This window comes from Nymphaea colorata, chromosome 5, assembly GCF_008831285.2.
Source record: "Nymphaea colorata isolate Beijing-Zhang1983 chromosome 5, ASM883128v2, whole genome shotgun sequence".
NCBI classification, from domain to species: domain Eukaryota; kingdom Viridiplantae; phylum Streptophyta; class Magnoliopsida; order Nymphaeales; family Nymphaeaceae; genus Nymphaea; species Nymphaea colorata.
This window is the reverse complement of record NC_045142.1, coordinates 441181-464175: the sequence shown is the minus strand read 5'-3', so window position 1 is coordinate 464175 and position 22995 is coordinate 441181. Positions and strand designations below refer to the sequence as shown.

Here is a 22995-nt window from a genome sequence, read left to right as displayed (position 1 = left end):
AACTAAGTCATGATCTAAATGGAATGGGCAAATGGGTGTTGTATGTGTGTGTAGAGATCAACCGACTACGAGATGTAACAAGATAACAAAATATTTCAAAATCATTGCTAAAAACACTATGTATTATGGGGGTGTTTGTGTATAAATATATATATATATATATAAGGGACCACATTAGTCGTTAATTTTTTTTAGTTTGATAGTTGGGAGAAAAACAATGAGAAAAATGTGATAGAGCATTTTCGTTATCTAATATTGATTCGTATTTTTTTTTTCATTGTTTGTTTCTCAAACTTGAAAAGGTTTGGGGCTAATATTGTTTCATATATGTTATAGCATCTAAATGTCTTGCACTTATCAGTTTCTACACACACACACATATATATATAAAGAGAGAAAGAGAGAGGGAGGGAGAGAGTGTGTGGAAATATGATGAGATTAGATTTAAAGAGACATCCAAAGAATATATTAAAAATTTTAAAAGCAGGGCTAATTTTTGAGGCCGATGAAACACACCTAAAGCTTTTTATAGCTATTAAACATATGCTTAAGTTTACTTCCGCCAAATCGGCTGTAAAGTTGGAAGAAGATAATGTTTATTTTCCCCTCTAAAAAGAACATGGATGCTTGCCGAATTTTGCAAGCACACCTAAACTTTTTGTGCATAATTTTAAGCAATAATGAAAAAATTATTTAGCTAACTAACCTTGATATTGACAAGAAAACCAATTAACCCGAATATAGTTAAACATCGAATATAGTTAAACATGAATCAAGCATATTAATCATGTTAGATTAACCAATACGAATTATGTTCACAACATGGGATTCCAGTTATTTTATCCCATTAATCACATTGAACTCTGTGATAATCTGTTCTATTGTTACATTATATTTGAATCAGACCTGCCATTAACATCCTTAGTCAAAGGCAGGTTACCGAGAAGTCTAAGACGTGGTATCAATTCCAAACTGAACCGAGATAACCCAATCCATGCAACAAATATGGCTAATTGGTGTTTGGATTTGGATCTGGGATGCCACTTTGAGATTTAATGGACAAGAGAATCTATTACACGAAAATGTGTTCAAATAGACCATAATATCCACATAGAGCATTGCCATTCCCTCACTAATAATACATAGATTGTTACACCACATGCATCCCTAATCTTATTTATCATATTTATATCCAAGAAAGGACAAATACCAACATGGAATTTGAATCCAACCAGATGGTTTAAGCTGCCGAAATTGAGCCGTCTAAAACTTGATTCTTAAATTTAAGGACAAATCCATAACTGTATGACATTTTTTGAAACATTAACGTGGATTTTTTGAAATATATGTTATAAAACACAAATTTCAAAAACACAATGTTCTTCTTAACAAACACCCTTCAAGAAAGGGACAGGATTCAAAACCTATGAGAACTGCTCAATATAATTACAGAGGCCGGCGTGGGCCATTGTCGGCACCAGCTCAAAAAAATTATCTTATTTATACATGGCTACCTTTTTAATTTATTTTATATTCAAATGTTCCATAAAGTTTAAAAAACTTAAAATATTAGTGCTCTGCCACTAACTTTTCATATAAATCAAAGCAAACATAAAAGCACAAGGGCAACGAAGTACCTCGAGAGCATAACACTCCTTATAATGCGAATCTAAATCTTATCGACAGGGTGAATTTTCCCTTCCCCTAGCAAATCACCTGCGTCGGTAACTAAATGATTTTGTAACAGGAGCATGTATTTGTGATTTCTCAAAAGTCAAGGGCTTTTTGTGGTGAAAGAGGGGATAAATGTCGGTCTGCTCTACCATTGCGAAAATAAATCAATTAAGCTGTTTAAAGTAGTAGATCTCTCGTATTTTTTCAAATTTCACGACGTTTTGTAATGTCGTATGAAAAATCAGAGACCTTAATAGTTCTTCTAATTAAAACAAATTTTGTAGTCTTAGAATATTTAAGTTTCATCTAAATATTATCGGCAAGAACTAGACATTACAAATCATAATTATTTAAATAAAGAAATTGAGTTTATAAGAGGAGAAGCCTTGTTTGTATAAACATGCTATAACATGCTTATGGCTGATAATTTAGCACAAAAAATTCTTTAATTAATTTTTTTTTTCTGCTGTCAAAATGTTGATTATCCAAGCGCCATTAACTTTTAATTATTAGAAAAATACTTTTGAACACAAAAATGATTATATATATATATATATATATATATATATATATATATATATATATAGAGAGAGAGAGAGAGAGAGAGAGAGAGAGTACTTGGCCTCCCACTAACCTGACCAGTTTGCTAAGCTCCTTTGAGAGGCATATTTACTTTTGAAAGAGACTCATAAGAGTAAATGATAATAGAAACAGTAGTAACAGAAAGGGGCTTCAGTCTTCACCATGAGGACCATACCTTCTTTATTTGCGTCATCCAAAGCTCCAGCTATTGCTACCTAAAAGTTGCACCTTTTCTACAATCCCATCCCACCGTTCAAATCTTGCTAGTCAAGTGAAGGATAAGCTGCGCCACTCCAAGAACAATGCCAAATTTGGTGCAGATCTATATGGGCACTTCATTTAAGGACTTATTGGAAAACTTATAACCCCCTGCATGGGAATTTGTTGGCTATAAAATTATGCAATTGAGCCACTGGTTCACAGTTATTCGTGAAAGTATAATGTCAATCAACTTTATAACGCAACCCAATATGGCCAATTTGCATTTCCTGCTTGCCCACTTGCATCAATATATATAGCAACTAGTTTGAGTAATTATTCTTCATGGCGCCTTCAAGGCAGATGTGACAAGAAAGTATGAACATATGGAAGTCTAAAAAGCAAGAGAGCGAGAGAGTTTGACAAATCGTAATGTTGGTGTTCTTTCAACCAACCTTTTCTTGCCACTTGATTTTTGAATTTTAAAGGGCCATACTCTTGGGGGAAAGACATGTTCAAATTTTTGTTGCTTTTAAATATTAGTTTACAAAGGTTGGAGTTGAGACCAACGCAAACTTTATTTTTGAGTATTTGTTTGGGGGATGCCATACCTGTTCAGAGACTTTGACTGCTTGTCTACGGCGTAAAACCTAGAAAAGCATTCTGCTGCCCCGATGGTCCTAGCACAAGTCTTGATTGGGTAAGAACAATGTTCGAACCAGCAACTAGGCTTCTACAGTCCTAAGGGAGTTGCGCAACAGTTAGGGTGCAAGCTGGTAGGCAGCCAGTTTTCATTTCAAATCTTAGGACGTCAACTCTCAATGCTCCAAAAAGGAGTCACCAAAGTGCAAGTTGAAGCGCCGTGGGGGCAGTATCCCAAGTCACCAAAGTAGACCATGTACCTAATAAGTCATTTGGTATCTATAACACTTATGAAAGTATCCCATAAATTTGCCTCAAGAACGGGGCAGATTCATGAGACACTGAAACTAGTGTCCCATTAACATGCTCCAAGATTTGGGTCTGATTCACAGAACATTTCCAAAGTGTTCCTATTACCAAAAGACCCTTAAGAGGACAAAGGGGTTGGGTGAGAGCTTCAGATCTCTTGTTGGTGTAGGATGAAATACTCCTCCATCTGAAGCTAGGCTCCTACAAACCACCGGATCAACCAGGTGTGCCAAACAATATTGGGGCTAGACCAACACGGCTTTCACTGCTAAAGCCAAGTACTAGGAGTTACCACCCACCTGGTCTTCAATAAGGGATGCAAATACCAAACTTCTTTCACTTAAAGACTTTAAATTGATGAAACTCAAGAAGTTACACAATACCTGGCGGGTCTATGTTGACATGATCTAGCAAGGATCTACCCAACTCTAGCTTACCTATCTAAATACAGAAAAAAGGGCAAAAAAATTCTTTTTCTAACCTGCTATACCAGAGATTTTTCCAAGAAAAACAAACTTTTGAAACATTCAAGATTTCTGAAAACGAAATTTGAGACTGTAGGCCTGAATCTTATGAATGGGGTTTTAAAATGAAGGATGCTGGATCTTGTCCTGACCCAAAGAATAACATAGAAAGAGGATAAATCCAATCACATTTCACCTCTCGTTGCCCTACAATGGGGATACGATTGGTACAGGTTATTGTCAGTTCCAGCGCAGCTAAATCTGCATTGTTGGATCTTGTAACCCTTTACTGGACCCCCTAATTAAATAAATAGGCCTTGTCAGTTATGGGAGCCTCACAATATGTGACAAAAGATATATTAAATACATCTGTGTTTCTGTACTGGTTTTTACTACCAGGCTGCTCATTCTAAGTCAATCAATTCCAATCTCAGGTCAGATCTGATTGGATTGACTTTGGCCTTTAAGGGAGGTTTGATCGATGACACCCTGAAAAATATTCGATAGTGTACTTAAGAAGCACATTCTGAAATCAACTCAGAATGAAATTTTTCTGAAAAATTTACCGTCAGAAAAGTTTTACCCGCGTGTTAGTGTTACACTACTCTTCTGAAGATTTCAGGAAAAATAAGTCGGCCGCAGGAGGTCCGATTATTTTTCCCCGTACATTTCACCTCTTGTGAAGGTAGAAAAGATTAGTCTAAAAAAACGAATAATTCAGGACATCAGCGCCATCTTAGTGTTGTGCACAAATCGGTCCTGTGTTTGATACTTGGCCTGCACCCGGATGCTGGACTGTGAAGCGGCCAACAGAAAAGGAAAAAGGAAATGATCGGAACCGAATACCATGTGAATTGTTGGATCTGACCCGAGTAACACATAGTTTCAGGTTCAGAACCATATTTTGCTTGAAGACCGGAATTGGGGGTCATAGAACCCGGATTGATGGAATGCTATAAAAGTTTTCTTCCTTCAATGACAAAGGAATGTTCTATGAGTCAATGGCGGGCTGTTATGGGCAATTGCCCACACTGGCTCACAGAATTTGCTTTATTTACACATATAAGTTTTTCTATTTTTCTTTTTTTTACATATAACCATCCCTTATAATTTGAAATTTAATGTAACGGTACCCACCTCAGTCAGAAATGTCTGGCTCCACCACTAATATGTGTTACTTGTTTGCATGAAGATACGGACTATGGAACGCGCGTTCCCTGGGACACAGCTTTCCATGTACTCAAGATCTACCATGCAAAAGAAAGTGGCCTAAAATGGCTTCTCCTGCACAAATAGTTAGAAATTAGATCAAGCGGCACCTTAATTGAAGTGAAGAAATATACAAAGACTTCTTCACTTCGCGGCTTGCGTGCATTCAAGGAAAAAGCTTGGAGTACAGTCTGATGCCGCATGCATTTCATTTTGCAAGTTCCAGTTTCCTCACCGAATGGTGTGCCAGAAATTGTGTAAACCTTCAAGACAAAAAACCAATACTTACTGCTCACAACGTAATGGGATAAGAATAAACACGATTTGCTTAGCTACAATTTTTAAGATGATAAAGACTTCCATCTTCGATTTTTTTTTTATGTGGTAGTCACGTTACAAGCATGAATTGCATGCTCATTGGGTGGACTCGGTGGCTTATATTGATGATGAGTTGAAGGAAACCAACGGATGGCTCTCTGTCTGTGAGCCGCCCTCTCGACTAAATTTGGGAGTGAGAGGAGAGGACTAAGGGCGTGTTCGAATGGTGGAAAAGAAAGTCCGAAGCAAGCCTTTGTTTCAAATACAATAGAGGGTGTCTTCTGATGCCTTCCACCAAAACATGAAGCATTTGCGTAGCTTCCCTTACATTATGTCGCACTTTTGAGGTGCGACTGAAAAGCAAGAACAGAAGGTCATGCGACAATGCATTCCATGATCTTCACCAATGATCAAGCGCGCCTTAAAAGTGCACGCTCGTTGGATCTAGATCTGCTAAATACATGGAATAAATGTTAAGTGGCCAAAAAATCGCAAAAGCAATGTCTCATAAATGTTTTACCGAATTCAAGTAAATCGTAGACTCCATATAAAGAAAGTCAAAAGCAAGGAGGCCATTCCAGAAAATCAATGGGAAAAGAATTGGCAACATGTAAGAGTTCCGTTTGAATTTAAACCCTACCAGGGACAGTTCCAGCTTGAGCCTGCCCATTGGGATTTTATTTTATAGGTATTTTATCCTTTTGCGTCGGCAGGAAGTTGGTGGTGCAGGTACAAATCACTAGCTCCTCAGGTTTGACGTTCGACTAGTCACAACTTTAGATTCCAATCTTCAGTCATCTTGGGGAAGTTCAAATTTCTAACGTTAGCTGAACTCTTGATTCTTGAATAAAAAAAGGCATCTCTTTACAGTCTGTCCGATTCCCACCCATTCTAAAAAGATTTCTCTATTTCTCTTACCAGTGTACCTGGCCACCGGAACCTTATGTTGCTTGAATCAATAACATTCTTTTAAGATCAACTTTGATTCCTTCCACTGTTCAAAAGATATGATTCTAAATAAGATCTGATGCAATCAGAATAATCTTTCCTGGCTATTGGGCACTCTAGACATGCAAAACTCCTTGTTGCAAAAGACACCAATTTCTGTCAAAGGTTTTGGATTTCACTCTACTGAAGCTAGGGATGCAAAATGAATCAGATTGAAGGTTCAGGCTCTTGCAACTTTTCACCTCTCAAATCCTATCAATGTATTTTGCAGACTCAAATCCAATTCCACTCTTGTCAAAACCTAGCTTCAACCCAGCGGATCTGTCCTATATCCAATCAGTTTGCACCAACAACCATCAACATAAAAAATAGCTGCTCTAGCATTATGGCAGTGTACTCCAAACCTCCAAATATGAAGCAGAAGAAAACGAGTCCTGTGATCTCAAATTTAGGCAGAGAGAAAGAGAGAGAGAGTCTATATTGGTGCCAAACGTGTCTGGGCTCAACAAGAAGGAAGTCAGACTTGCATTATGAATTTATGATCTGGGTCAGGGCTAGATTTGGAGAGAGAGACCGATGTTTGGCCAGCGGAAAATTACCATTAGGCAACAAAGCACCGCAGGTTAAGGTGGGCCTGTAAGGGCATTATAAGCAGAATAAAAAATCCTCCCAAGGAAAGCAGTGGCAGCCTGGCCACCTACTTTATGGCTGACAACGCTCTCAAACCATCTGAACATGTTTTCAGAAAGGAATGACCAATGAACTGTAAAAGGGAAATACTTGAAAGCCAGAAAAATCAAACAGATAAGGACAGCTCATCACTGCTACATGCAAATTGTAATGCTTTATTCAGCAGTTCGCTTTGATTCCTTTGAATTTCTCCCAACCTCATATATTTTTCCTCATTTGCCAGGCCCACATGCTAATGGTTCCCTTCAGGCCTTATTCCCTCGGCTAATTTTATATTCACTAATGTCTTGCATGCCTCAAGTAAAAGAGAGCTTTATTTATTTATTTATTTTTATTTTATTTTGAATGAGTTCCAAGAGAAACTCAAAGCTGAACCTCATTTAGAGCAACCTGATGATCATATAGACCTCTGGTGTCCACACTGATCTGACTGATGATGAACAAATAGAATTCATAATTCAAATTTCCAATTTAATGAGCGAAAACAGTTTATCAACAGGAATAGTGATCACACCGATATAAAAACATTACTTCCATTACAGACCATATCCAGTAAGATATGTAATTGAATTTCATAAAATATTTAGATTAGTTGACTCTAATAAATCCGGTTTAGCATGGATATTCCTTACCCTATCTTACAATCACTTATTCATAAATCCTATGTGGGGCTAATAGTTCATGTTTCTCCCACGTCAGGCTAATAGCTCAGATTTCTGAGATGATGGAAAACCCTCTTCTCTTATCTTACATCTTCCTAAGGACATTTTTTCACATACATACACCCTTCAAGTGTGACGCCCATGCAGATCAAACCATCAATGCTGAAAGCCTAAAGGCCACCCCTGGTTCCACTGCACCATCCCTTTCAGGTCTCGTAAAATAAAAATATATGCAGATAAAGGGAAGGCAGGAAAGAATTATTATGAACTTTACGAAGATCTGAAAGAATTTATGGCTCCTAATATTAAATTATGCATCCTTTCCACCTTTCTCAGATATGCTTGGGATGACCACAAAAGCACATAAAGAGAAAGCAGGCAGGCAGACTCTTGGAATCAATCCGAACACGACGAACTACATGAATCCAAACTGCTCATGAACGCCATTCCGCCAAGACTGAAGCACATGAGCTCAATCATCTATCGTCCAAAAAGTAACACCAGAAACTGTTTTTGTTTTTCCCAAAACCATGACAATAGGCTTGGGCCAAATTGGGTATTGCGCAAATGTACCTGAGGCTATACCTGTAGCAGGATGGGATTTGGGAACAAAGAATGCTGTCAGTAACCCACTTGGCCTTGAAGGTTCATTAGTGATGATATTATCAATATGCTTATGTCCGAAAGTGCGCCACCACCATTTCTCCCATGTTGAACCTCCTTTATACAAAGTACAGTCCATTCAGGCAGAACCAAGGTTATCATCAGGGGAGGTCCTAATCAACCCGGCGGGAGCAGAAACTGCAATCGCCCCTTTGATGAAATCTACTAAGTTGAAACCCCGGCCAAGGATTTCCTTAATCAAGAAGACATCAAACAGACAAACACAAGTGGGCTTTCTTTTAGCCGTTCTTCAAAGTTAAAACGCAGAGACCATTCCAAGTCACTCAAATCTGGGGAGATCTTAAAGGAGATCTTCTCCATCTTGATTCTTAGGAGCGTGCACAAAAAACATGATCACGATAACCTGGCAACTGTTCTGTTCAAAATAGCAATTTAAGTTCTGCATGCTTCAATCAGCAGCTTCAGCGAGCCATGAAGCCAGTAGCTACTAGCTTCTAAACAAAGAATTCGGAAGAACCATCCAAAGCCGCCAGATAAATTGCTGAAGGATAAGGCTTCAAGCAGCTCGTTGTCAATCAACACCAGCGCCCTGCAGAGCCGATGCTCATACATCTGATCAGATTGGCACTGATATGCAAAGTGACAACAGCTACCACAGCTGTTGCACATGATTGATGCCCCACAATCTAGACCGATGTGACCAGGATGATAACATAAGCGGCAAATAACAACCCCAAAACTTGCACCAACATCAGGTCCCAATTTGGGCAGTGCTGTATGACGACCCGAAAACATTATAATTAGGTTTGTTAGTGAAATCTCATGCCAAGTGATCCAGCATACATAAAATGTTCCCTGATTGGTGCATGCAGCTGCTGTGTGCCGCTTGCTTGTAGCAGTAGTTGGAAAGTATCACGTCACCAGGAAGATAACCATTCCTCTTGTTAGCGACCAGCCCTATCAGGCTATCACGTATATGACAGAGGCTCAACTGAGGACCGGCTGGCCATATCCCCCGGTTCATGGCAATTTGAATATATGGGCTCTGTGGTGCACTCAGAAGCAATATGCCTTTTAAGGGGGAAAAAAAGAAAGAGCAATTAGCCACTGGCAACTTTCATGTTTAATCTGAACAAAGCTTTCTGCCCTCTCAGTAACTCTAACTCATCATTTACATTGACTTTGGACGGACCGGGTTACTCAACATGTTGACAACATATCCAACCCTTGCAGCGCCAGATGACCACATAAATGTATATGCAGGCTTCCCAATTCAAAAATCAGTTCAAATTTACAAACTGACCCAGGAAGCAGAAGATGTCACAAACTGCAACATTTGGGCAACCCTTAACAAAGCTCCAGGTCGTTTGCAGTTATTACCAACCAGTCACCCTTGCATAGGTCCCCACGAAAAGCATGTTAGCTCATAGCGGACATAAAATCCTAAATCCAAACCAGCAAAAGAATACATCCAATACAGGAGATAATGCTTCTTAAACAACGAACAGGGGAGGTTTTGCATGAACACTAACGGAAGAATTTGACCTTAAATAACACATCGTCAGAGCTGCAAATTTCTATTTTGGCTTATAGCAAATCTTTGCGAACAAGCACAGAAATCATTATTCTAGCAGCAAATTTTCTGAAGCTTTGACATGATACCACAACCCATTACAAAAATGTCTTACGCGACCATGAATTATTTATTGTTCATTGTCATTAAACGTAATTGACTTACTACAATTATATAGTGTCCGATTAGCTATCACTAAAGAAGCTGTCACTGAAGAACCACTCGTTTGTGCAGTCACATACTAAAAAAAATATTAGATAAACCAGCAAAACTGGATGATAATAAAGGGAGCCATAATCTCTCCTAGGATTGTTGAATGTGAACACATAATACTAGCCTCTATCCATAATGCGTTCATTTTGTTTCCATGTCAATGTTGAAAACTGTCAAATTGACCTGTCAAAGAAACTTATCATTGACAGAACACCCAGCCCTTACCTTGTCAGAAAAGTCACCACTCTGAATTTAACAGCGTACAGATATACGCCAGAAATAAACTCTAGATTCATACAGCCTTAAAATATTATTGTGTGTTTTCCAGAATTAAAGGCAAAAATGTGAGCACACTGATTAAATATGCTTAAAAGTTCCTCAGATTATGTGAGAAGTTCTGAAAGAGAAGCAACAAGGTCTAAAGAGCACATCCAATTTGATGGATAGAAATTCTTTTCTCAAGGAATAGAAGACTACTGCTTCACAAAAATATCGAAGATTTGGTGCCATGAAAATCCTTATCCATTTCCTTGGTCCATTTTTTCCTCAACGAAATGCCTTGGCATTTCCCTAATTGACGATGCCCACTGGTGCTTCAAATAACCACTACTATCTGCATAGGAATAAAACTTAGTCTGACACAATCAAATTAAGGAAAACTGGCACTAGGTATAAATCATAACCAAAGAGGCAAATTGTTTTTCAGGCTTCCGCAGCATCACATCAATAAGCCCTCCCGGACACCCTTCCAAATCCCAAAAGAAGGTATTTTATCACCTTAAGAATACCACAATCATTTGGCATTGTCGTTGATCCTCAAATCCTAGAGAAGTTGTTATACGTGCTAGTTTCTGGGTTCTGCTAGTTTTGGACCTAGCACCTGCTCTTCTCCTAAATTACCAAATGGTTATAGTAGCTGCTGATTTGTTGAAGAACATTGCTATGCTAAAATCATAAATACAGAAAGTGGGGTATTGGACTCTAATGCAGGAGATTTGGGCATCGAATGATAGTTATCTTCCCACCCTACTTAGAGGAAAGAAATGAGTGACATAGCAGGAACATATTGCACAGTTAATAATAAGATAAAACTCCCTCTCTCAGAGTTTCTTATGCCCCAATAAACAAACACCATGTTTAGCAGTGCAAAGAGAAAGATGGATTTACACGAAAATCAGAAGTAGGTCTCAAAAGTTTCTACGTTAAATGTAAACAAATGCTTGTTGAGGACAGCACAAGGGGAAACTAGAACAAAAGAATCATCTGATAATTGCCAATTGATCTTGATACAGATCATCAGTTAAGATGCGCTCACGAAAATAAGAGACCTACACCTCAAAAGTAGACAAGAGTAGCCGAAGACAGAGAAAAGACATGGAACTGTGATAATCTCTCCTACATGAAGCATCATGAGAAGAACGCCGTTCACGCCTCTGGTATTTCCAAGATCGAGGAGAGATTCTATTATCAGGAGATTTTCCTCAAAATTTCACCCAGAAATCCGATGTCCATCTGAACATCAGCCCCTTCAAAGCTGACGAGACGAAAAAGAAAAATGTAAAGCCAACTCCCACGAGTCCACAACAATCTCACTCCACGTCAATACCGAGGACATCGAGCAAACAGCGACAGTTCCACACGAGCTCATAGCTACTAAACAAGCACTTCCGAATAGCTTGATGAACAAAAAAATGCACCCACCAAGCAAACACAATTAACCAGACACATCTCGATCCCTAATTATTTCTCAATTTCAAAAAGGGATAAACAGAGGAAAAACTTCTCAATTGTGAAACGAAAGGAATCTACCCCTTAGCAAAACGATCTTCCCCGCCCAGAACTAGAGATCGCTAACAGAAAGAAGAGAATAATAAGCATAACATCCACAATTTCCAAATTAAGAAACCCAAATTCATGTCATTCACTATATGGACTACTAACTCGAAAAATCTTCAAAAAAGAGAAGGTAAAGAAAGGCCTAACAGGGAAAAAAAAAAAAAAAAAAACTCGTCCAGTCAAAACCACCATCTAAGAGAGAAAAAAGAAAACTAATAGAAAGATGCCTTAGTCCTCCTACAACAGCTTTCCTTCCGCTGAAACGGTTGCCGGAAATATCAACGAAGACCATGCAGAAAGCCTTCCAGTCTTCCACGTTTCAAAAAATCCCTACAACCATGACCGAGAAACTTAGAAACTTGTCAAAAAGAACGGAAAACTCCACCATTAAATGGAAGTAGAGAAAGAAAGAGAGAGGAACCTCGGGTCTCTTCGCCAGAGAATTGCGAGGGCAGTGCGAGGAACTGGAGGGAAAGAAACGCGCGGCATTGCTTTTGGCGGTTAAACGAAAACGAGCAACCGCCAAAATACCACTGGGTGTTTCATTGTTGACAAATTGCATTTAGCCTTCAGTTTCTCACATAATTACAGAACCCGAAGTAGAAAGGTTTCTGATACGGGCTTCACTTTTGCTGCCAATCACTAGAAAGGGCTTGTGTCGAAAACTTTTACACTCTTTCTCGAACTTGGTCATCGCGAGTTTACGTTTCGGGATTTTCGTTCTGGCTCATATTACGCATAAACAGTCAACCAGAAAAAGTCTCGTTTCATGAATTGGAAAGAAGTTTTCAAAATTTTATTTCAAGAATTAAAGAAATGAAAACAAAATCAAGATTTTCAAAACCCAAAGTGTTTGTTGAACTATTTATGTTTTAGAAAATAAGTTTTTCAGTAGTTTGATAGGAATAAAGGTTGAAAAACAGAATCATTGAAGGTTAAACACTGCTTTGAAACCAACGGTTATTTTTTTTGTCCTCAAATTTTTTTTCACCCCACAAAATTTCTGAAAAGATGTTTCTAAAACAAACCCAACGATAAGTTTTTTCATCTCTGATGGGCAAAATCTTTTTTTAAAATTTGAATTCTATTTTTAGTGTTACAGGATATTTCTGGCCCATCAAACCCCTAAACCAAATGAGTCTCTCTTGGTCATATTTGAATCCTAACTCAAACTTTGATTCTACTTTCTAAGATTGAAGTAGATCTGCCAATAAAAAATCAGTGACCTGCATATAATACAGTAAGAATGGATCCAAATATGGTCATGCCTATTCGAACCCAATTACTATCACCTTTTTTTATATTATCAAATACATATGCATTCAATCCAAAAAGCTAGGAGTTGGGTTGGGTACAAACTAAGGTTGGGCGCCTGGTCGGATTGTCCGCAAGTACCTGGTATCCAACCTAACTTGGGCCCGAACCCGTAACCAGACCTGGAAAAAAGGGCACTGGGCCAGCCCAGTTGGGCCTAATAAGTCTTGGTGGGTCCGATAATGTTTTTTTATATTTATTTTTATTAATTTATATATATATATATATATATTATATTTCAATTAATTAAATTTATATATTATTTTATATTAAAAAATTTATTTAAATTTAATCAAACCTAACTCAAGCTCGAATTTGAATGGTGGGGCGAAGCCCAGGCCAGCCCAATGCCTAGGGTTAATATAAACTCAGTGCGAAAATGATTATTGAAACCTGACTACCTACCAACCACTAACCCAACCAGTTGTACCGCATGCCTCGGGACGAGATCAACCACAGGGGTTGAACAAAACATGTTTATCGGTATTTACCCACCGCTTCTTTGCCATTAGAATGTCTGGTGCCTAACCGTGCCAGCAAAATGCATATTGCAAATATCCAACACGTATTAACTTTGAGCGCTATTAAAGCTTAAGCAAAGATGGATTATATCATTATATAAAAATTTTCAAGCTTCATGAGCTAAAGTGTGAACAGCTTGATGCATTTACCTGCCCTTCACTCTACTAATGTCCATTTTTTTAATGAGTTTCTACTGGAAGGGCAATTCGAAGCAAAATAATCCTTATGATTTGATTTGGATCGGTGCAATTTGATAACGCTGGCTGCGATCAGGTCATTCACCAATTGTCTTCTGTTCATAAAATTGATTCAGATATGGACTTATATATCTAATTTCATTTGGATTTGGTGTTTGATTAGAATGGGAAAAAATTCCAATGTTTGGAGTGATAGAATATCATATTTAGATTGGAATTTAGTTTCAAAGCCGAATGGTGTAAATACACACTCAAATTCTTCATTATGCAAAAAATAAGTAAAGTGCGTCCAATAACATAAATTAGCAAGTTCTCACGAGTTATGGACTCGAAAGCAGTTCCGCCTCGCTCCTTGTTTTGGGGATAGTACGTTTCTACAAGGCAAAAATGAGATCAAATAAAGTATAAAACACGATGCAGTCTTTTGTGGAAAGCAGCCTTTTCATATTCCATCAAGATGAAAATTTCAATATAGAACAATAATATGCGAACCGATGAACTACCAAGCTAAATACTGTTGGTTAATCGGGGTGTACTTTAATTCATTAAGCTAAACCAGTCGTTTTGGATTTCATGGAACTCGGTTTAATAGACAGTTTATCTGACGACTTGGTTTCTTACATTATATTGGCGTCGGACTTGGATTCGAGTAAGATCCAAGTCTGCTATATGCACACCCCTTGAATAGTTCTGCCTTGGGTAGGCTTGGAAACGAAACTGAAACTGTTCAGAGACGTTCTTTATAAAAACAGATTTAACAATTTCCCCACATTTGATGAGAAAAATGTATCCAGCTCAATTTGTTTTCCTGCTACTTAATGATTTTTGGGTGAACAAGAGGAGCATTTCATCCAACTGCTCGGAATGAGAGCTAAAACCCTCCTAATTCATGGCCTACCTGTTGGCAAGGTGTAGCACCCTGAAGAATCAAACTAATGATGCAGTGGATGCTTTTGTCTCAAGCACGGTTTTGAAGAAAGAGCAGGAATTTGGGGTTTGCCACTAGCCTTGTCCACAGAGTGCTGGAAAGCAAGGTGTTCAGCAGTCAATTCCTTGAAACATTTCGTTCCATACAATCTCCTCCAATGTTCTTCCAGTCAGTTCCAACCACAAACAACGGCCGCCATCTCCAATAATGCAGATTCACTAGTGATTTGCTGGCCCTACACTGACTGCGATCTGCGGACTCCCCACAAAAATAATTGAGTGAATTTGCATCATACATTCCTTAAGATCTCAAGTTTTTAGATAAAATATCCTGGGCAGGAGGAAGGAGGCTGTCCTTGTAACTAATCACAATGGCCTTCCTGGATAATTAATCCATCAGATGCAAACTTTGAACACAGATGCTCAGAACATACCGTCCATGCGGGACAACTTCAGCATTCTCTATAGTTGAACACTATGAAACGGACATATGAAATACTTAGAGAAACGCTGGTGCAGTTGTTGCAGTTACACTTGTTACCCGAGATGAGAACATCCTGTTCCACCTGGTCCATAACAAAAGAACGTTAGAACAGAATGTCCCTTATTCCGACTTACCCCGAGAATGGAGAATCAAACATCCTAGACTCCTAGTTCAGTTCCTACAGTTATACTGGTTGCTCAAGAAGAGAAGATCCATCTTGTTCCGCCTGTTCCAGAAACAATAGAAGAATAGAACAATCCCCTTACTCCGGGGATAGAGAATCAAACATCCTCAATAGTTCCAACGATGGTACTCATAATACTGCTGTCAACCATGTCGGCAGACCTCTCTGGCCGGCAAAAACTCATGAACCATGCCTCTGATTTGCGTAACTCTTAAACGACTAAAAGTCGTAGAAGCAATTCTGAACACGATTATGCAAATCCTTGTAAGTTGAAACTGGTCCTGCATGTAGCTAATGGATCGCATTTAGGTGGTAGAATACCTACCTGCTTGAACACATTTTTGGTAGTGACCCATATTCGGTCATCCTGTTCAATACTACTTAGCCTTGGCTAGAAGCGATCACCGACTTCAATTCAATTCATCCAATTCAGTGATCCTTTTACAAACATAATGTTTTGTGAGTATTTCAATGAATCTGCTTAAAGAATGAACAACTAGTTATAGTGTTCCATAAATCTATTTCAATCATTAGAATAAATAGGATAGATTCATGTGACTGTTCTAACTGTTAAACAACCCCAAAAGGGTCAGTTGGCATTAGGAACGCCAGGTTTCATATAACATTTGCACAAGTGCTCCATCAATCTATCCAATCTTTGAAATAAATTCCTAACTAATCTTTGAAATAAATTCACGTAGTATTCCCAATGCCAAATGCCCCCTAAAGAACTCCTGTTCCAATTCCATTTCAGCCGCTCCTGAATCATTTTGCTTAAGAGATTCAAATACCAATTGGGCAAAGATTGCACTTGAGAGTTGTGGCTCTGCTTTTTCCTAAATTCTCCTTGATTGTGAGATAAACCAGGGATGCTTGTTAACCAGAACGGAACAAGGAGGTAGGTCGCCCATCTATCTGATGGTTGAATCCCCGGTCATGCATAGCAACTTCTGCGGTTACTAACCCACATAAGCTCAGGACCATTCCACCAGTCACTTTCAAGTCCCTGCCTCAGATTTAGGCTCAGATTCTGGGACAGAGACAGCGGTCAAGCGAACAGACCATACACGGAGAGAGATTTAAAGTGGCTTTTTTTATGTACAACAATATGCCACAAGGATGCTATCGGCTACATTACGACAAAAAAAGAAGACACGAAACCAAGAGAAGGGTCCAGAAACCTAACATCCTGCACGCTGCAGCCAAGACCAGAGGCTGTACAGGGCCACAAATAAATAATTAAACACTTTCCCATCAACCTGGAAAGTTAGTCAAAATTTTGCAAAGCCACACCTATGACAAAATTATGCGCTATGTGTAGTTGGAGGGTTGTAAGTTGTAACAAAAATGATGAGACGACTAATTTTCTGAGAAAATGGGCAGACCTCTCCCTGTCATTTTTACCGATGAAGTCGGGCCTCTTTTTGCTCCCACACTCAGATGTCACATCAATCTCAGGGGCAGGATGGGAAGGCAAATCAGTACGAAAATAAAATAAAGAGGAAGATTCTACTTTTGACACAACTTAGATCGTCCAATCAAAAGCATATGTTAGACAACCACACAGAGCCAAGACAGGGGAATCATACGATGGATAACTAAAAGCACTAAATCCAAGCCCAGCTATTTTCAAAGACCAACTTGGTTCTACATCCCGTTAAAAGTTGCATCATGCAGGAAGAAAAAAGAGAAGCTTAAATAAGATAGAAAACCCCGGACCCCGTGTAAACTTAGAAGCTAGTAGGTAGAACCATCACGTAATTAGTACTCAGCTGAAGTATTTGGCAGAACGATATGATAAGGATCACCACTAGAAAATGAAGTGAGGCTGTACAAATACCTTTTATCATTTTATGTACAACGAAATTTTTCCTATAGAGAGAGAGGGAGAGAGAGGGGAAAAGATTTAAGATTTATCCTTTTACATTTACATGACAGATGGACAGACTTTTTCAGCTGAATGGGATTGTCCCATTGGCATGATCACCAACCCATCAGCGTCTTCCTTACTCTATCCAGTATCTGTTTTCTTGCTCGGCCATTACTGAGAGGAAAACCAGGGGTGTCGTCCAAAAGGAACCTGTAAACTTCCCACCGGTGTTCAGGTGTCGAATGCCTTCCAATCTCAGCCTACAATTAAAAGATCAGAGGATTACAAGGGTGGATAAAATGAAGTTACCATGCAAGGCAAAAAGACGAAGTTTGAAACTTGCAGCATCTGATCCCTCTTACCGAAAAAATACATATGCCAAGTAATTTTAAGGCAAGTGTGACGTCATAGAAAACGCGAGGCCGTCCCTTCCCACATAACTCAACAGGATTGGCAACTAAGAGCTCAGTATCAGGCCCGCGATCGGCAATCATCAAGCGTAATGGATGTAGAATTTCCATTCGTAGTCGAGAAAACAACGCCTTCTGCTCCTCAGCATCCACTATCTTCTTCCCATCTTTCTGTACAACAAATAAATCTGCTTCACAGTATCCTTTTGGCTTCGATGAAAACCGTCCATATGCTATCTAAGAACCAAACACGAGGAATCAGTAAAACTTGACTACCTAAAGCCAATAACTAAAATCGTTGAACAATAAGAAAAATGACCTTAATTCCACAGTCCTTCAACGTTCTCAATATATCATAAAGAAGGCATTTGTGATCTAGACACTGTACTTGAAGTAAGGTATGAGCTGGACTCAAAGAATTATCTGCAGATAATGTAGATTTCTTGAGTCTCAAGAGATCCGGAACAAGTTCTTGAGAATAAATATCATCATCTGAAAGATTGCTGCTAAATAGCTCATCTGCAACAGCCGGAGGCAATGATGAGAATCCATGCTGATAAGCTTCGTATTCTGGACCAGCAAGCTGAAGGTCGCAACTTTGGCAAGATTCACCCAAAACCTCGATTAATCTTTCACATGTATCTTCACGTCTTTGCTTGGTGTGCAAAAGCTCCCTGAAAAAGTACAAGAAAAGGATATAGAGTGTAAATACATAATCTTTTCAAGAAATATCCTGTAGTTGATTGTTGGAATCTACAAAACATTATCATTCCTTTCCAAAAGTATATGAAGAGAGCAGAAGCACATCTCCAAAGCATGCAACTTACATAATCAATTAGAAACATGCGCTCGAAGCATTATGCAAAAGAAACTTGTAATAGGTGAAATAACAAATATAATCAAATAAGAATGCAGAGCAAAAGGAAAATTCAACACAAATAACAGACAGCCCAGCCCGCCAAAAAAAATAGCATCTGACAGTTTTCATTGTCAAGACAACTTTTATCATCGAAATCATACAAAAAATCTAAGCAGAACCGTTCTTCAGCAGAAAAATGGTTGAATAAATCGAAGAACAGAAGGTGATCAAAACACTAACCTGCCATCAGTGATGAAGAAGAGGTCCACTACTCCTCCATCAGGAGTTGTAGACACTTTGACTCTGTGAATTATATGCTCAAGCTCAGTGAGAACATAAGTAACATCTGTCATCAACCAAAAAACAGAGAGAAAATGAGACATCCGGCATATTCAGAAAAGAGAGAAGAAACAATATTTTAATGGACGATCATGTGAAAATGACAAAGATAGCTACCATTTAAAAGTCCCTTCCTATCCGAACAGATGAACTTCAACAAGTACACTGGAGAATTTTTTGGTTTTGCCTCAGGAATATAGTAGATTGGAACAGAACATGAAGGGCATGCTGATACTAGCCTCTCAGTCAAGCTTGACCAATGTATGGCTCTTGAGGAACCGGATCGAGGCACCACCCAGATTACAATGTAGCACCATTTGCCATCAGTGGAGACATCTAGCAGAAAGGCCCAACAATCCCATTAGAATAGGAATAAACAACTACAAAACCGCAGGCATATTGCTCATCATGTATATGAGACCAAAGAAACTACAAGATCAGAAAATAAACGAACACAATATCAATCAAAATGAAAGTACATTAAAAGCTCAAAATATCCAAAAAAAAAAAATGGCTCCAGAATTATTAAGGCAAAGCTAACCCAGGAAGATCAAATTCATCAGGAGATAGAAAAATGAGAAGTTTCACAAGAGAAAATAAAGAGACTGCAAGAATTGAATCAAAAGAAACTCGATTTTGTTTAGAAATTCTAACCCTAACAGAAACAGAAGAAACTAGATCCGTGTCAAGTAGCATTGCCAGGAAGCCTCTTCTCTGCATCCCAATTCGCACTCAAGAGAGGAACAAATACTTTCTTTGGATCCCCCTAGAACAGAAAAATCAAACACCATCACCGGAAAGGCTTACTCCTCAAGTCATATCCATTCCGCAACAGAGAAAGAAAAGAGAGCCAGGTCTCCAATCTCTCCAAACTTCCAGCCACAAGAAAACGAGAACAAAGAAATGAAACACCCGAATTCTTCCATTTCTCCACACCTCCTTCATCTCCACCAGAAACCCGAAATCCAAAACTTCAACTATTACGAAAAAAAAAAAAAAGACGCACGGCCTATGCTCCACAACAAAACCCTAGACTACTGAGCGAGGCAAAAAAAACTGCACAAAGGAAACGCCAGCGCCTGTGGACGTCACCAACAGCCATTCTTACCTCCACGGTCGATGCTGAGACCGAACTCGAGGATTATCCGGCAGAGATCGCAACCGAGGCCCCTCTTGTCCGGGCAGTTAACGGTAATAACCGTCGGCTCCCCTGCTCTCGGACTTGGCCGGATGACAACCACGTCGTCGCTCGGCACGCCCATCACCGGAGCACGAGAAATCGGCCTCCTAGCCCCAAAATGAAAATAGCTCCCCCCCTATGGATGCGAAATTCCGGCATACAAGGGAAGAGAGAGAGAGAGGCGGATGCAACTGGTAGGCGAGAGACAGGCGCAGCAGAACTGATCGTCCGTCCGACAAGGACGGAGGGTTTCCGGCGGCTGCAGCTGGAAGGCTGTAGACGGCGCGGCAGAATTGGCCGTCCGTACGACGGAGATGGACGGATTCCAGCCTGAGACAAAGAGGCCGTCGGTAAAAGCGAGGAGAGCTCATGGCACCACCCTTCCTTATTTAGAGCTGCCACGTAATCAAGACACGTATTGACAAATGGCAGTTGTGCAAGGACGTCGGCCGACCTTGGGAATGAAAACGGCGCGGTGGAAGCAGTTTGGTCATTTGGAAAGCAGTTTAGGGTAGTTTCGTCCTCTAAAAAATTTACGACCATACTCATAGCTTGCTAAAATCCTGCTTAACAACCAGTAAAATCATCTGTTTAGTAATTTTGAGAACGTAGAAAACGAAGCATTTAAAGGTAAATTTAAAAACAATTATAAAGTTTTTGAAAAAAATAATTAAAAATACAAGTTCAATTTTACCAACAATACAAAGTACGCAACGAGCATTGTAAATTAAAATTAAAGTAATTTTTTTCTTTATCATGAAGGATATTGTCAAAACCCAAATGGTCTCTTTTCATGTGAAAAAAAGTTTCTTGCTCAGCATTTGCTTTCATTAGGCAGGTGGATGCTTGAAGGCTCAATTATTATGAGAAAAGCAAAAGCAAGTCTCTTAGCTTAGAGCCACGTGGTTTTGTTACCCGAACTAGTCGCGGTGCCTTACACACGATGCACAGCTAATAGCTATGCGTACTGCGTGTTTGAATGAATGTCTAGAAGTGTACTTTTGAGACACCCGATCCCAAAAATACGATCGCTCAATCAAACATCAGCATGTAGATGTGCAGTAGGATGTAATCTCATGCTCGGGTCAGATCTATATTTTATTAAAGCTGACATATTCAAAATTTACATAAACAGACACAAACCCTGTTTCATAAAGCAGAAATTAATTCCAACCAACGTAAGATAGAAACATTTATGTGTTATCGGGTAAGATTCTAGTCAAATATCAGACTTAGTTCCAAATTAAAATATGAGAACAAGTTTTGAATTTGGTTAGCAATTGAATCCGATTTTCTTTCTAACTAGGTTCAACTAAATAAATTTGAAGCCGAATCAACAGTTGCACATATATAATGCATTTACATGGTTACGTATCTCGAGAGACGATTTGAGAGATCGTCTCAAGGTAGCATGATAGTAGCATCAGTGCCCTGAGTAAGGCCACATGAAGTCATGTAACTACGTAAGGATCCCTTCAACAGTAGTGCTTTTAGTTCTTAAAAAATATTGTGAATGTAAGGGAAAATACTACAACACAGGCGATTAAACATACTTTTTTAAAATGTTAGTGGTTTTTCCAATTTGAGCATAATAATTAAGATGGCTTCTATAATTATTTGAAAATGTTATCAATTCTCATTCACAATCGATGGTTTTTCTTAATTTTACAATCTGCGTCGTTGCCTCGTGTGATGCAGATGGCATGTTCAAAAGATTCTTCAATAACACTAAAGGCTGCTTTCGGCGAAACAAACTTCGAAAGAAAAAAAAAAACTACACATTCGATTTCTATAAATCATCAATGATCTCTCTCTTCATCAATTTTATTTGTGTTTAATTGAGATTTCTTTTATTATTTATATATGTGAATACATAGATTATGTTGACTCCATGAGTGCTAGAATGACGCTAAATTAGATTATTTTATTTCATCTAAGTATAATTTTGTGCTATCAATTTAGTTTGACCTTATATTTTTTTTTATAAAATTTATAGGCCTGATTCAATTTATAACAAATCAAAATAAACTTTAAAATAGCACTCATTTACATAAGAAAAGACCAATAAATAAAATTTGTGTACGCTTACCAAGACCACCAAGTTGAAGGAAAATAATAATTCAAAACACCACGTCCTGTTGTATTGACTTACTTTAAATGAATAAATAGATAAAATAACAAAATCTATGTCAATGCCATGGAAACTAAGACGCTGAGGTATAAAATGCTTTAGTCATCAAAACGTAAAACAGGGTGCGGTCATAGTCGTCGATCAGCGAGTAGAGAATCTGTTATAACAGGGTGCTCACCCAAAAATAATACCGTTTGAAAATGCTTTAACAGCTCACTAGGTTTGGACGAGATTTTTGTCAAAACTCGCTCTGAAGGAACCTTCGGGAAGGCGACTTTATCTCCAATTGAGAGGCTCCCGCTCATCCCCACAAACACTACAAACCTAAAGCACGCGAACTTCAATTTCAAATAGCAACGTACCAAATCTAGACAATGTTTCTAAAATACAGTATACTAGTTCAAAATTTATAAGGGAAAAAGTTACTTATGAAACTGGTATCCAAAGAACCAATTTTTTATTTCACTTTCAGTGATGATGCTTGACCCACATTTTCATTCCCCATAAAACTTCCGCATCTCACCAGTAGCGATTCCATGAAGACAAACTGACACAAGAAAGGGAAAACAAGTAGATTAGAAACTCCAGAAAAGATTCTGGACGAACAAAGATTGCAACTTCGTAAACAACAAAGCT

General features: G+C 38.7%; 1 protein-coding gene and 1 long non-coding RNA gene across 2 annotated transcripts; both read right to left on the bottom strand.

Annotated features, from left to right (window-relative positions):
• Window positions 1–7946: 7946 nt before the first annotated feature.
• Window positions 7947–12466, bottom strand: LOC126410058 (uncharacterized). The gene is made up of 2 exons (XR_007573351.1): window positions 12364–12466; window positions 7947–12272 (listed from the first exon to the last, which is right to left on the bottom strand). It is a non-coding gene; the product is annotated as an uncharacterized LOC126410058 (long non-coding RNA).
• A 4899-nt stretch (window positions 12467–17365) lies between these two features.
• LOC116254903 (ACT domain-containing protein ACR9-like) lies at window positions 17366–20602 on the bottom strand. The gene is made up of 6 exons (XM_031630545.2): window positions 20157–20602; window positions 19166–19384; window positions 18950–19055; window positions 18170–18524; window positions 17803–18087; window positions 17366–17700 (listed from the first exon to the last, which is right to left on the bottom strand). The coding sequence occupies exons 1-6, from the start codon at window positions 20308–20310 to the stop codon at window positions 17554–17556; spliced, it is 1266 nt and encodes a 421-aa protein (XP_031486405.1). The 5' UTR covers window positions 20311–20602; the 3' UTR covers window positions 17366–17553.
• Window positions 20603–22995: the final 2393 nt, after the last annotated feature.

What these genes read in the sequence shown, in the direction of transcription:
- LOC116254903 (XM_031630545.2), bottom strand. Translation starts at nt 20,310, where the DNA reads ATGGGCGTGCCGAGCGACGACGTGGTTGTCATCCGGCCAAGTCCGAGA. An exon ending in TCTCAGCATCGACCGTGGAG is followed by an intron (nt 19,385 to 20,156) that starts GTAAGAATGGCT and finishes CCTTTCTGCTAG; the next exon opens with ATGTCTCCACTGATGGCAAA. An exon ending in TGAAGGACTGTGGAATTAAG is followed by an intron (nt 18,088 to 18,169) that starts GTCATTTTTCTT and finishes TTTGGTTCTTAG; the next exon opens with ATAGCATATGGACGGTTTTC.